At 33.3% G+C, this 16,285-nt stretch overlaps 1 protein-coding gene across 5 annotated transcripts in view; it reads right to left on the bottom strand.

The window, feature by feature from the left end:
- Positions 1–109: 109 nt before the first annotated feature.
- The window catches only part of SCAI (suppressor of cancer cell invasion), a 120,702-nt gene continuing 104,526 nt past the window's right edge, over positions 110–16,285 (bottom strand). For 4 of the 5 annotated variants that reach the window (XM_043916862.1, XM_043916863.1, XM_043916861.1 and 1 more), the window contains one exon: positions 110–9,167. In XM_043916862.1, coding sequence (XP_043772797.1) covers positions 9,021–9,167 — 147 coding nt within the window. In that variant the 3' untranslated portion in view covers positions 110–9,020. The remainder of the gene's footprint in view (positions 9,168–16,285) is intronic. The other variant, XR_006343365.1, reaches the window with a different exon arrangement.

Here is a 16,285-nt window from a genome sequence, read left to right as displayed (position 1 = left end):
CGAATCCTAAATCTCAAATTGTTTCAAGTGTCTGAAGAATTATCTGAAAAGCAAACCCTGTCCAGTTTAGCGCTTATGTTGTCAGCAATTCTAAAGAAGTAACAAAAACTTTAAGCAAATAATTTTAATGTTTATTTTTATATCGATGATACACTTAATATATATGTGAATTCAAGATACAAAATTCATTTACAAGAGTTCACACCTGATGAATGTAATCACATTCCTAGAGAGAACATTTATCAATGCAAAAATGTCTTCAATACACTGACGACAAAAATCAAATCATCTGTAATCTTGTTATTCAATAAACATCAAAACAATGTTTAACTCTTCCTCCTCTAGTATTTAAGCGCCCTCAAGGTGGTAGGCACCATGTAACACAAGAAAACTTGGAAACACAAGGGCCTACTGAATCCTCTGCAGAATCACAGTGTTTACTCTGAAATTCATTTAGTGAAGTAGTGGAAGGCTTGCTATCCTTTATGACAAATCACATATCACACAAGAGTCAAAAGTGATGATCAGGAAAATAAAATGTTTTGGTAACCTTAATTTCTAAAATCTATGACATATTAACCATAACGGACAGCAGAAAAAGGCTGCTGAAAAGGAACACACAAAAAAAAAAATCCTTAAGAGTATGTATGGCTTAAGCAATTAAGAAACACAACAGGTAAGACTTTTACAATACCACAATTGTTCAAGTCAAATGATATTGACAATATAATTTTCCCCCTTCGTCACTGGTAGTAAATAGCCCCTTCAAATTTAATTCTATTGAGAACACATATAAAACTAGTGAATCCAAACGGTTTGTTGGGCTCACCGAGCTGAGTTGATGGATTTTGTTCTAAAGTATTAACCCACAATACCCAAAATTTAATACAGATGAGCAACAAGACTACATTTCAAGGATTACAGTGATTTGTGAATAGCTAGATAGGCAACCAAATAGTTTGATCATTTGCACGACAGATTAGCAGCACTTGGTAAGAACGGTTACGTGAAAATTATTGTGCTTCAGTCTCTCAAAGAGAGCTAATAAATATAACTCTAGAATCCTTATAGTGTTACAATTCTATAACATTTCAGTTACAGACAAGCACAATTTTTAAAAAGTATTTCACACCACTAGAAAATCAAATAATTATATTTTCGAAATGTAATTTCTTCTATGATCGAAACAAGTGCATTTCTGCCTAATATTCATAATATAGACAATAGGTTCACCATTATTTTCAGGGAAAAAAGATCAAGTATAACTTATTTTAATTCCTATTTGATTATCTTAACCCTTAGTGATGATATAAATAAAAAGATATTCAACCTTACAATGTAAAATCACTTGGAGAAAATAATAATGTGGCCTGAAATGACAAAATTCTTTAGAGCTAAGTAGGAAATGACTTAAAACTGCTTCATCACATTCAATGATTAATGAAACCACTACTTTTACTGGTGCTACACAGTGACGATAACCTATTTGAATAAATCCTTTCACTTGTAAGCTCTACTATGAAAATGTAGGACATTGCATCTGCCTTTCCTATTACCTAAAACCTTTCTACTTTGACAGGAAGAAGCCTCCAAAATATATCTGATTGTTGAGTGGCAATGTTTATTAAAAACAATAAATAAAAAAACAGCTGGAGAACTAGCCATATGATCTATGGGACAAAAGGAATGTAACCACGTAACTATAAAAAGCCACAAACACAAAATCCTAAGATATATTACTGAACCATTGAGTTCTTTTTAATAAAAGGTAAACAAGAGTTTTTTCTTTTTTTAAAAAAAAACTCATTCTGCAAGAAATAGCAGTAAAAATTATTGCCCTAAAACATTTTAAGCAATTTTTCCTGCAGATTTTTAATACATCACAATACATAATCTAGAAAAAAGTCAGTAACATGCAAGGGTAGCAATAAGATTTTTGTATTTAGAGTGTTTTGATATCATTTGGAAATGATTACTTTGGGTTAACATACATGACCATTTGCTTTTTACAATGGTTGATCTTACTGATTTGATATTTGAGAAGACTTAGGGGTCAAATCGTAATGTTTACAAATCTTAATTTTCAATCATGGATAAATGGACATTCACGACAGTTTCAAAACAGAAAAGAATATTAATGATATAACACAAAATTTTAAATGTTTACTGCACGCCTAAAGGAAGGCTAGCTATAACTTACCATCTCATTCTGAAAAGTGACATAAACCCTCAGGCTATTAACTTTCATTTCATAAGCCTATCAGAAAAGTAAAATAAAATCTGAACCCTGAAATTACCAACCTCTCAATAAACAATACTACATCTAAAAAGATGATTGTCTTAGGATATAGACAGGAGTTATCCACCAAAATAGGAAAATATTCCCAATTTATAGTCTGTTCTATGACCAAATTAGATGATTAAGTGATGATTAAGTGAATCTGGAGTGCAGAATTACTATATCTCAAACTACTAAAAATCTCTGAAGTCTTGTTCAAATATGTTTTTTAAAAAATCATACTGCTCAGAATAGTTTGGTAATTAATTTAAAAAATAACTTTAAAAAACACAAATTAACAAAAATATGTTTAAATTAAGAAATGGTGCTTCAGTTATTAAGGAACAATGTTATACGAAATGGAATTTTTCTCAAAAGTCAATATTACACCAAACTAATAAAGTGAAAAATATCAATTTTAGCTTAAGAAAACAATTCATATCTACAGAATTCCAAAGGAAATATTTCTATGGCATCAACAAACTAGTTCCACTTAATACATTTGTCTTTATACTCATTTAAGGGCATGTCCCTCCAGCATCATTCTGACATCCTTCCCTTCAAAAGGTGATTGATTTCATTCACAAATCAATTATTCTTCCTTAAACACAAGGCATGTTTAATAAATCTGTGTTCAAAAATTCAGTGAAGCTGGAACACAGTATAATACCACGTTTAGAAATTCTAGTTTGAGTAGGATGAATTGCCTTAAAAAAATTTTTTTTTAGGATAAAGTGGTCACGGTATCCAGTGAAAGATTGGAGGTACAGCATGAACAGGTATAAAGTTATCGATGTCTAAGACAGCAGAACAGGGGGAGAGAGCTTGGTTTTCTAAGCAATTTTTTATTTAACTGCAAAGTGACTGGCTTGACAACTGTTAGAGAGCCAGAGGTCATAGTCACAATATCAACCTCATCTACCACACTTTCTATTGCTGCTGCTCTCCTCAAATCAATGTCCACATTAAGCGTGAGTCAGTTCCATGAATTTTAAGTAGCATAACATCTGCTCTGCTACTCTCCAGTTGCAATAAATGACTCGGTTACTACAACATTAGACACTATGAATGTTTTCACTGATTTTCTCAGAATAGTACACTGCCAAATTTTATGTGTTTAAGAAAAAAGCTATTATAACTATTTAAAATGTAACATTTTAATTGAGAAGTATCATGAATACTTGGTTGTTATATTAAAACTACAGTGAAGAGGCAAATGTAACATATTGGGGGATGGCAGAATTGATTCCTGACTTAGTAAGATAATTTCAAGTTGGATCAGATGGATTTAATCTTCTGAAGAACCATAGGGTAAACAGTTTTTTGCAGTTATACTTTATCATGCAAAGAAAACCCCACTTAATTTTTGTGGTGAATATATTCAAGTGTATATTAAAATATCTCCTACACTCTTCCATGCAGATGAACATGCCCAGTGAAGACAGGAGGAACCGAGCCCTGATCTCTGTGATATTCCATAGGTTCACACACTGGCACTGCACATACGAACAATCCTCTTATCCTCCCCTACCTGTCATTCTTGGGAGAGGTTTGAAGGCCCTGCTTTTATATATAGCACGCCACACACCTACTGTTAAGAATCCTGCTTCACGTGTGAATCTATCAATTTGCAGAACACAGTGGTCTCATAGAGACAAAGAAATACAACTGGAGGCATTTTATTCACTGGAAGCATTCTTGCAGATGAGTGGACTCATCTTTGATATGCAATTCCAATCAAGAAAAATCTATAGCTAGAAATGCCAAGACAGAACTTAATTAATCACAGCTGCTGCAAATATACAGGTTTATCAACCTCCTGTTCCTCATTAAATTCGACCCCACCTAAGTAAAGCCTTCTCCTACCTAATGCCCCCTTTTCTGCCTCATAGAGACATATAAAATGAGACACACTAGTGAAAAAAAAAAATTCTTCCAAAATTAAACTGTGGTATCAGGTATTAAAATGGCAATTAGGAACATTTGCCTATTAGGACATTTTCCTATCTATTTTGAAATGTGATCAAAGTAATTTTTTCCATTGCCCCTTGACTCTCAATATAGATACATATGCTACTAAGTAATAATACCCAACTATAGTCAAGAAAATAAAGGACTAATATAGCTTAAGAACCTGCTGGTGTCTCAGTTTCACATACTTAGGTTTTTCAGGTTTATATCACTAATTTATCATCAGTTTAAATGGAAACTGGCAGATGATTTTTAAAGCTAAGAATATCCAGCTTTCTGTTAAGATCTTCATATCCTAATTTCAACTCCAAAATAGCCCATTTTACCCAAACACAAGCCCCTCAAAATAGAGGCTCATGATTGAGATACAGCCACAACCTAATACAGCAGCATGAACAATGCCACTATGATGTCCTCACAGAACTTAAATAAATTCAGCCCACAATGGGTATGGGTATATAATATACACATACTGTATCACTGCATACCATATATTTACAGCTATATACATATATACAAAAAGTATACACAGATTGCATTCAGCATCACCAAAATATATACATGCTATTGCAAATAAAATAAGAATTTCAAATAAATAAGAACAACAAAAGAGCCCTCAATGTAAATATCCTTAATACTCTCCACACACACATAACAGGAACATAAACACCCAAAATATCACCAGGAGATTCGTAACATTCATATTCATATCAAATCTATTTACTCACTCAGGGTGGGGAGGTGGTTCTGAATCACAGGCAGTAGCCAAGTTTGCAGACCTTGGTACCTTACTATATTTCCTGTGTACAATGTTCTCTATCAGACTGATTACAAGTCTCTGTGGATAACTAAGTATACGATTTTTCAACTGAGTCCAAAACCCTTCTAAGACACAGAAAGTTACTAACTCACACAGGTCAGAGATTAAACTGGGAAAAGAACACCAACGAAAGCTTCTATAATTGATATATAAATCAGAGTTGTTGCTTTTCCCTTTACCGCAAAGAAATTCAGTTCAATAACCACCTAATGTCTTACAGGGAATTCTACTGCAAGAAGAAAACAAAGCATAGTAGCCACAGTGAGGGAAAAAATAAAACTCAGATCCTTTACTAGGAAAATTTCAGTCATGACTAGATTGCACTTTCCTTTTACAATCTCAAAACATTTCAACTTGGTAAAAATATAAAGAGAACAATAAATTCTATGTGCTTTGAGAGGTTTTTGAGAGCACCACTTCCTAGGAAGAACACACACACATACACATACACAAAGAATATATCCTGGCTAAAATCGAAGATAAAATGTCTGACTTGTGGATTTTTAAAAAATAATTAGTAAATAAAATTTTGCTAGGGCTGACTGATTTACTGGTTTCAATATTTGATATATTAAAAAAAATACCATAACTTCTGTGCCAAAATCTAAATCTCTTATTTCTTTCTTGTTTGTCATAGAAAGTAACCTGAGCTACCGGGAAAGACTGGGCTGAGAATAGGAGATCTGAGTTTTAGTTCTGGCTCCATCTTTATGGAAAAAACTGACAGCTTTTGAGGGTCTCTGTTTTCTTTTCTGTAAAACAGAGAAGACAGTTGCTTTACCAACTTCAGAAACATATGGATAAAGAAATAAAACAATTTCATTGTGCTTAATTTTGTTTTGTATTTAATTTTCATTTTGTTTGTATACAACTTACTTCTTGCACTTTTACACTATTTTGTTTATAGTGATTCTTAAGTGAGGTGAGAGTCTGTATCAGAATATCCAGGGGGGTAGTCTGTGCGATTTGAAAGCAAAAGAAGTGCTCTTCCCTGTTGCTTTGCTTTTTTTTTCCTTCCAAAATTTAAATTTCTATGAATTCTAAACATAAATAAAGGATTTCCCATTTTAATATTCATAAGGGGGGCAGGACATGTTGAAAAAAATGAGATTCTTCTCTGCCACTGCCATCTTGACCTTACCATTAAGTGATTGTCCTTTTCATTTCCTCTTCCTCAATTAAAGAAAGGCCTTAAAATGTAGAGGCTGGGTAATGGGTCCAAGAGCATTCATTAAACACTGTGCATGTTTCAAATTTTCATGATAAAAAGTAAAAAAAAAAAAAAGACAAGACAAAGGAATATGACATGTTTGCACAAATGTAACCTTTCCAAGAAGGCCTACCCTGATTGGTCTTTGAAACTTTATTCTCTCTCTAAAAACAAAGGAAAAATTTTCCTTAGCACACTCTTAAATTTTCTTCATACTGTTTAAAACTTTCTAACATAAATTATGTATTATATTTATTGCCTGATGTCTTCTACTAGAATATAAGTTCCATGAAGACAAGGAAGTTTAAGTCTACTTGGTCTGTCAGACTAATGCCTAGGATAAAATCTGGAGAACAGTTGTTGCTCAATACACATGAATGAAACAATAGTTTAGAATTTTCTAGTATAGCTTTGCTCTCAAGATCAGTTCACTTTAAATTTTTAACCACTGGTAAGGAATTACACTACTACTAGCTTAAGGAGGAATGTCATCATCTAAACACTGACTGTGATTTCTAAGATCCCTTGTTCTTAGACAAACGTGTTTCTACTAACAAAACCTCTAATTTTTTCCGGAAAGTCTCTGAACTACTTTCTACAACAAATAAGTGAGACCCAGATATTTTCTTGAACAAAAACTAGGTAAAAATGATCTAGGAAAGGAAATACTGTGTACATCAAAATAAGGGAAACCAACTTTCCAAGCGGCAGGGGTGGGAAAATCAGTTTTTCAGAACCAAGAATTCAAATTATAGAAAACAGAGAACTGGATTGAATCTTGGGCCAAGGCCTTCGTTTTACAGGCAAGAGTGCTAAAAAGCAGAGACATGGAGACATTTGTCAAAGGACAAGCAGCTAGTTACCAGGAAAGCCAGGATTAGAACTCAGATCTCCCAGTTCTCAAACCACTGTTTTTTATGTTAATCAGGTGAGGATAAAGCTCAGGGTGATAAATATTATATTAATCATCAGAGAACAGGACAATATGTGTTGTTAGGAACATTACTGGCACAGAACTTCAGGGGAATTGAAACAAGAGGTCAGATAACTAAGGATAATCTATTGCTGTCGTCCAGGTGAGCAGTTATGAAAAGAAAGCTATGAAGTTTACTAAGGTACTGGGGGAAAAAAAAGGAAAGTAGTCTTTATCTGACAATGAAAACCCACTTGCAAAGAAAATCTCTCTTTGGGGCTTTTCCAAAGACTTCTGAAATAATGTTTAAAATAACAAACAAAAATGACTTTTAAAAAGTTAACTAAAAAACCCACAAAGTCCGCCCAACCCAAGAACAATAGCTTTAAGACTTCAGATGAAAAATCAACAAATTGGAACAGGTATATGCATAACTTAGATCCAAATAATTCTGTCAGAAATAAAAATCAAGTTTAAAATATTACAGTAAAATTTCCCTAGGAACATAGGAAAGAGGCACCAACAGCAAACACCTCATTTCCCCTGGGACTGCCAGAGGTAGACTGTGAGCCTGTATGGAAAATTAGGTAGAAGGGCTTTTGATTCATAGATTTCTCAGTCTGAAAGTTGTGGAGTCAAAAGAGGGGTAAGAAATCATAGCTAGTGCCTGTGAATTTTTTGAAAGGGATAAAAAGGAAGAAAACAACTCAAAAATCTTTATAAATATTATACACTGAGTCCTATATAAAATAATAAAAAAAAAACTTGTGCATGAAATAGAAAATAGTGAATACAAGGAGTTTCTAAAAACCTCACTTCCAAATTGTCAATGCAAAAGCAACTTCCATTTTAGGTTAAACAATAAATTCAGTTACCCTCAACTAATATTAATAACATCTCTGACTTTGAAGGTTCATCGACCTGAACCAGGCAAAAAGATGACCAACTCTGTACTGTAAGCCACAAACTTCAATCTATATAGGCTTCAAACTTGATCTCATTAATAAGAGCTTAAATGGAATTCCTATGGAAACACTGGATCATGAAACCAACAATCTGATTTTTTGACGGAAAGATTTAAAAGCTGCTCTTTTTCACCTCCTTTTCACTTCCAGCATTCAAAAACTACAAAGAAAACAAAGTATGCAAATATATCTCATGATAGCACAGGACTCACACATTCCAAATGATATTTATCATCTAAAGATCCCAATTAAAGATTTAGCTTTTCAGATACAAATCAATGCTTTACAGTTTCTGAAATTTTGACAGCATTTAAACGAATTAAATACTTTCAAGAACTATAACTTGATTATGCTTCAAAGAATCACACATTTTTCTATCGATACTAACTTGGAATGAAAAGAAATATTATGGAAGGGCTATGATCTTGATTTTGAGTAGTCCATGCTGGCTAGTTTCACCTCTGTGAACAATTATATATTTTCTAAATCCACACATTTAAGGTCCAAGTATAAGAGTTGGATTTTCCTCATTATACAAAAATAAATGATGTACTCTTCTCAGGGTGAGAATAGTAACTATTTGAGTGTACGATTAGATGTTAGAGGTAAGTACCCATACCTCAAAACCAAAAAATAAAAATTCCAATATTAATCGAGGTTTTAATAAAACACCTGAAAGACTGTATTTTAAAAGTTACCCTAAAAGTTTGAACAACTTTTTTTTGTTTGTTTTTAAAATGGTGGTCCTAAATTGAAAAATAAAAACTAAATAACACCACTATGTATCTGTCATCACATTAGAAAACTGCACCATTTAAAACTTGTGGCAAATGAAAACGTGTTTCAATAAGAGGATTTTTGCTTTAATAGTCGTCTATGGTATTCTCAAGGAACACGTTTCGCACATCCAGAATGGATGCTAATTCCAAAATGTGCTTCTGGAGATGAGGGTTCTCCACTGTTTCATCCCTTGGCAGTTGTGGATATGATTCTGGGTAATTCCGTGTTTCCTGGTAAACAAATAAGAGAAAAATCAAGTTACATAGTTTGAAGAAAGAAAATTTTACACATTAATATTACTGTTAACATTAATTACACACATTAATATTACTGTATACATATTAATATTACTGTTAACATACTGTTAACAGTATTTAAGGAGTAACTTAATACGTATTTTTCTCCTTCATATCAGTAGTATTTTTGTTGAGTATACAAAATTGCTGACATTTGACCATTTTGACCCTAGAAAAACAATAATTTCTTATGGTTCAGCCCAATATTTTCATTTAGCGAGTTATTTCACAAGTATTTAATGGGACTATCATTTCTATATTATATTATGGAAACCACATAATTCCTACTTGCTGGGGGGCAGAAATGCTAGCACATGTAGAATTTAAACAAGTATTTAATGAATAAATAACTGAATGTTATAGTAGAAATCTGAATGAGAGAAAAGACATGAGAAACCTTGAAAAGGTCAAATTAATGGACCTCCGCATTTTAATTATAGGAGAAGGAGGAGTAAAAAATTACTAAGATTTCAGGAAAGGATGACTCGAAAGAAGCGTTGAGAGCTACTCAGAGAAAAAGAGATGTAAAGGAGGAGATACTTTGGGGAGAGTATATAACTTTCAGGTTTTAGGTATATTTTACTTAAGGTAATGGGCCATACAAAGAGAACTGCCCATCAACCAGAATTTGAAAATTCAGGGCTGTATCTCAGAAGACAGGTTTGAGCAGTCTGTCATACTGTTTTTATATACTATTCCATATGCATATATATGTATGCATATGCTATATGCATACATAATAAATACACTGATATAATCTGTATAAAGATAAATATTAAAGCTATGAAAATGGCTGGAATTTCTAAGCATAATAGCAAAGAGAGTGAAAAAAAGAGTCCCTGGAAAGAGAGATGAAAGATCATAGGAAAAAAAGAAGGACAGAAAAGGACCAATGTAGTTTTTGTAATTACATGGAAGCAAAAGGAAATAATTTCAAGAATCAAGTGATTCTCACTTGGAAATTCTCCTTGATTTGGTACTTTATATAGACTACAATTTTGTCAAATATTTAAAATTTACTGAAAAACTGAATAACCACTTTTCTATGCATCTAATATGACAGTCCGTATATTCTAATGTCATTTATATTTCTCTTCTATTGGTAGGCATCAGTAATTACATATTACAGAGACCAAATTTTCATTTTACCACACTAAATACTACGAGGAGTAACAATAATGAAAAGTTCAAAATTCCTAAAAAAAAAAACCCAAATAAAACCAGGAACTGGTAGGGGGTTACTGTACTCGGAACAATTCTCTCAGCTTGCACAAGGCTCAGACACATCTAAATTCTGACCACACACCTCTAGAGCGGAGAATGTATATTGAAACAGGGATATATGAAAGAGACTGCAGAGAAATAATAGGCTGAAATAAGCCTGCACCTGTATGCTAAACATCACTTTACTAAAGCTCCCCTTAAAAAGCTTAAAAACAAGCCATGGAAACATCAAAATGTTCAAGTAATTTACTCCTGCCAGAACCAAAGCCCAACAGTCTTTAAAGAAAAACAACAAAATCCAGAATTCAACATTAGAAAATTTACAGTGCTCACAGTCTAACAAAAATTACTAAACATACAAAGAATTATAAATATGAAGCTCCTAACTAATTAAAAAAACAATAAAAACAAACCTATAAATGATAGAGAATACAGTATTAGTAGGTAAAAACTTCAGCTATTCCTATTTATTTAGAGAACAAAAGAAAAGATAAATATGAGGAGGAGAAAAATGGAAAATATTGTAAGAACCACAAAGAACTAGAGATGAGAAAAATATAATCCCTGAAATGAAAAACTCAAGGGTTAGAGGATTAATAGCATATTAGTTACTGCAGAAGAAAACATCAGTAAGTTGAAGACAGCAGTAGAAACTTAGAAAATAGACATTTTTTTAAAAATGAAAAGCATCTAAATAAACCTGCTTTCACTTTAAAAAAGGAAAACTGAAGAGAAAATCAGGACCTTAAGGACAATATTAGGTCATTTGACATGTATGTAACTGATGTCCCAGAAAGAAAGAAAGAGAGGAGTCAAGAAAAAATGTTTGAATAAATTATGGCTGAAAATATTCCAAATATCTTAAATAGGTTGATATTTAGACAGCTTCAAGATGCTAAACTAACCCTGAGAAGGAAGAAAACAACAAAGAAATGCATATCCTGGTACCACATCATAATCAATCTGTAGGAGGCTAATATAAAAACCTTAAAAACAGCCAGAGGAAAACACACATCATACATTGCAATAATAGAACAATTATTCAGAAAATCAGTGAGGCTACAAATAACTCGAATAACATAAACCAATGTGATCTAATAGGTATTTATAGAACTCCTCATACAACAGCAGCAGCATACATATTCATTTCAAGTGTCCCTAGGGAGGTAACTGGGGACTTCACTGGCAGTCCACTGGTTAAGACTCTGCTTCCAATGCAGGGGCCATGGGTTTCATACCTGGTCAGGGAACTAAGATTGCACATGCCATGCAGCAAAACAAACAAACAAACGAAAAACAGTAGGTGCTTGCATTAGAAGAGAAAAAAGGTTTTGGATCTAAGTTTTAAAACACAGAAATTAAAAGAGCAATATTGTAAAATAATTAGCCTCCAACTAATAAATGAAAAAAAATAAGAGCAAATTAAAATCAAAGTAATCAAAAAGAAGAAAACTTACAAAGTATTAATAGAAATAAATTAAATAGAAAAGAGACAAAGAGTAGTAAAAAAAAAATCAATGAAAGCAAAAGCTCTTTATTTGCAAAGATCATTAAAATTAAAAATCCTTTAGCTAGACTGAAAAAGAAAAAAGAAACTTAAGAAACATTACCAATATAAGGCATGAAAGATCACTACAGAATCTACAGAAACTAAAAGGATAATAAAATATTACCAAAAATTTTTTGGCAATAAACTAGACAAATGACTTGCAAGACACAAGAGATTAACATTGACTATGAAGAAAAGAGAAAACATGAATAGTTTTTGAAATTGAATTCATAATTTAAAACATCCCCCAAAAGAAAACTCCAGACCCAGATGGTTTTACTGATGAATTCTATCAATCGTTCAAGGAAGAAATAATGTCAGTCACAAACTCTTTAAGAAAGACAAGAGAATGAAACATGTCCCAACCTAATTTATGAAGTCAGCACCACCTTGATAACAAAATCGCATTAAGACACCATAGGAAAAGAAAATTAAATACCATAATTATTCATAAAAACAGACACAAAAATCCACAATGAAGTATTACCGAACTGAATCCAGCAATGCAAAAGGATAATACATGACCACAAAATATGTTTAGCTCAGATATACAATGTTGATTACTGTTAGAAAATCAATGCTATTCACTATGTTAAAAGAATTAATGTATATCAGAGTAATGCAGAAAAAAAGTATCTGACAACCTTTCATACCCATTCCTGGTAAAAAAACAAAAAAACTCTCAGCAATAGTAATAGAAGTGGAAAGAGTGACAGATTTTCTCAGGCTCCAAAATCACTGCAGATGGTGGCTGAAGCCATGAAATTAAAAGACACTTTTCTTTTAAAAAAAGCTATGACAAACCTAGACAGTATATTAAAAATCAGAGACATCATTTTGCAAACAAAGGTCCATATGGTCAAAACTATGGTTTTTCCAATAGTCGTGTATGGATGTGAGAGTTGAACCATAAAGAAGGCTGAGCGTCAAAGAAATGATGCTTTTGAATTGTGCTGGAGAAGACTCTTGAGAGTCCCTTGGACAGCAAAGAGATCAAACCTGTCATTACTAAAGGAAATCAACCCCGAATATTCATTCAAAGGACCGATCCTGAAGCTGAAGCTCCAATACTTTGGCCACCTGATTCAAAGAGCTGACTCATTGGAAAAGACCCTGATGCTGGGAAAGATTGAGGGCAGGAGGAAAATGGGAAGACTGAGATTGGATGGCATCACCAACTCAATGGACATGAGTTTGAGCAAACTGTGCAAGACAGTGCAGGATAGGGAAGCCTGGTGTGCTGCAGTCCATGGGGTTGCAAAAAGTCAGATATAACTTAGCGACTAAACAACAACAGTCAATCTGAAAAAGGATATCTATGAAAAACTAACAATTAACGTTATAATTTATAATAAATGATTAATCTTCCCTTAAAATCAAGAACAATGCAAAGCTAATCCTTTTCATTACTTCTATTAACCATTTTGCTGTAACACTGAAATAAATAAAGCACACGTATACATAAAATAAAACACAAACAGATTGGAAAGGAAGAAGTAAAACTGCTTTTGTCTGAAGATGACATGATCATGTACCTAGAAAAATCTTAAGCAATATATTAATACTTCAATTTAGCAAGATGCAGGATACAAGGTTAATTTACAAGACATCAGTATGTCTATGTCTTAGCAACAAAAATTGGAAAGTCAAATAAAATATATAATTCTACGTCCAAATCATCCCAAAACTTAAAATACTTCAGAATAAAATTTAATGAAACACATATAAGACCTATATGATAAGACCCACAAAATATTGCTGAGAAACTAAAGAAGACCTAAATAAATAGGGAGATATACCATATTAATTTACTGGAAGACAATATTAAATACAACTCTCCACAGATTGATTACATAGATTAAATGCAATCTCAATCAAAATGTAAAGTTGATGCTAAAATTCACATAGATATGCAAAGGATCTAAAACTATTAAAACACTTAAGGCATTTTGGTGGTAGGAGGGACTTACATTATAAAGATTTCAGCACTTACTGTAAAGCTGCAATTATCAAGGAAGTAGTATACTGGAGAAAAAAATGCTAGTGGTCAATGGAACAGAATTTAGAAACTAGAAATAACACTATACATACATGGTTGAATGATTTCCAAAAAACAACAAAATTATCTCAATGAAAAATGGATAATCTTTTCAACAAGGGACACCAGAACAACCCCACATACATACTGAAAAAAAATTTTAACCCTTACTTCACATTGTAAACAAAAGCTAACTCAGAACTAAATATAAAAGCTAAGACTATAAAACTCCTAGAAACCATAGGAGAAAAATCTTTGTGACTTGGAGCTAGGCAGAGACTTCTCATATAAAACACACCACGAAAGGAAAAAAAAAATCAGTTCAAATTTCACCAGAATTTTAAAAGTTTGGTCTTCAAAAGCCACTGTTAAGAAAACAAAAAGGCAAGCCACAGAATAGGATAAAATATAACTAATAAGCACCTGAAAAGATGTCCAACAGCCTCATTCATCAGCAAGGTGCAAGTTTAAACTACACTGAGATACCACTACAGATCCACCAAACTGGTTAAAATTTAAGACTGACCAGAAAGAGAAAAACAAATATCATATACTAATGCATATATATGGAATCTAGAAAGATGGTACTGATGAACCTACTTGCAGAGCAGCAAAGGAGACACCCTGCTTATTTAACTTCTATGCAGAGTACATCATGAGAAACGCTGGGCTGAGCGCCGAAGAATTGATGCTTTTGAACTGTGGTGCTGGAGAAGACTCTTGAGAGTCCCTTCGACTGCAAGGAGATCCAACCAGTCCATCCTAAAGGAGATCAGTCCTGAATATTCATTGGAAGGACTGATGCTGAAGCTGAAGCTCCAATACTTTGGCCACCTCATGCGAAGAACTGATTCATTGGAAAAGACCCTGATTCTGGGAAAGATTGAAGGCAGGAGGAGAAGGGGACGACAGAGGATGAGATGGTTGGATGGCATCACCAACTCAATGGACATGGGTTTGGGTGGACTCCAGGAGTTGGTGACGGACAGGGAGGCCTGGCGTGCTGCGGTTCATGGGGTTGCAAAGAGTTGGACACGACTGAGCGACTGAACTGAACTGAAAGGAGACACAGACATAGAGAACAGATTTATGGACAATTCTGGGTGGGGATGTATAGAGAGTAACACGGAAACATACATTACCATATGTAAAACAGATAGCCAAAGGGAATTTGCTGTATGACAGGGTTTTCAAACCCGGCTGGGTAACAACATAGAGGAGTGGGATTGGGAGGGATGTTCAAGTAGGAGGGGACATGAGTAAACCTACTGCTGATTCATGTTGATGTTTGGTAGAAACCAACACAATATTGGAGAGCAACCATCCTTCAATTAAAAATAAATAAATGTTTAAAAAATTTAAGACTAAAAAAAAATTTAAGACTGACAACATCATGTGTTGGCAATGGTGCAAAGCAACTTTCATATGCAGTTGCTGGGAAAAGAAAATGGTACAGTCAGTTTGAGGAAAAGGTCTGGCAGTTTCTTATAAAACTAAAGACACACATATCCTATGGCCAAGAAAAATCAAAACAGAAGTCTTTGGAAAAAAGATTTGTATGGGAATGTTCATGGCCACTTTATCTATAAAAGTCAAAAGTTTAAATCTGCCCAAGTATTCATCAAAAAGAGAAGGCTTAAATAAACTGTGACATATTCAGAAAATGGAACTACTCAAAAGAATGAGTTATTTCTGCATGAAACAACACAGATGAATCTTAAGAATACACTTGATCAAAGAAGGTTTACACAGTGTAATTCAAGTACACTGTGTAAATAGCTGACACTAATCTGAAATGAAAATAATAAAAACAGTATTGCCTCTGGGATAATGGGTAGCAGGCTAACTAGAAAGGGATATGGAGGAAGTTTTCTGGAATGATGCTATGTTGTAAAACTTGACTGAGGTTTGAGTTACAAAGGTGTATGTATTTTTAAAAATTTATTTATTTTTATTGAAGTCCCAAGATATATGTATTTGTTAAAACTCACCTAATGGTACACTTTAATTCTGTGTATTTCATTATATGTAAAGTTTACATTAAAAAAAGAAGCATGGAGAAGGAAATGGCAACCCACTCCAGTATTCTTGCCTGGAAAAATCCATGGACAGAGGAGCCTGGCGGGCTGAAGTCCATGGGATTACATGACTGAGCGTGTGTGCACGAGGGTGGAGGGAGATGGGTTGGTAGCAATAAAGTGGTAGAACTAAAAAAAATAAAATAAAAAATAAAAAAAGAAG

Source organism: Cervus elaphus, chromosome 11 (assembly GCF_910594005.1).
Source record: "Cervus elaphus chromosome 11, mCerEla1.1, whole genome shotgun sequence".
Lineage (NCBI taxonomy): Eukaryota > Metazoa > Chordata > Mammalia > Artiodactyla > Cervidae > Cervus > Cervus elaphus.
This window is presented reverse-complemented; position numbering and strand designations above follow the sequence as displayed.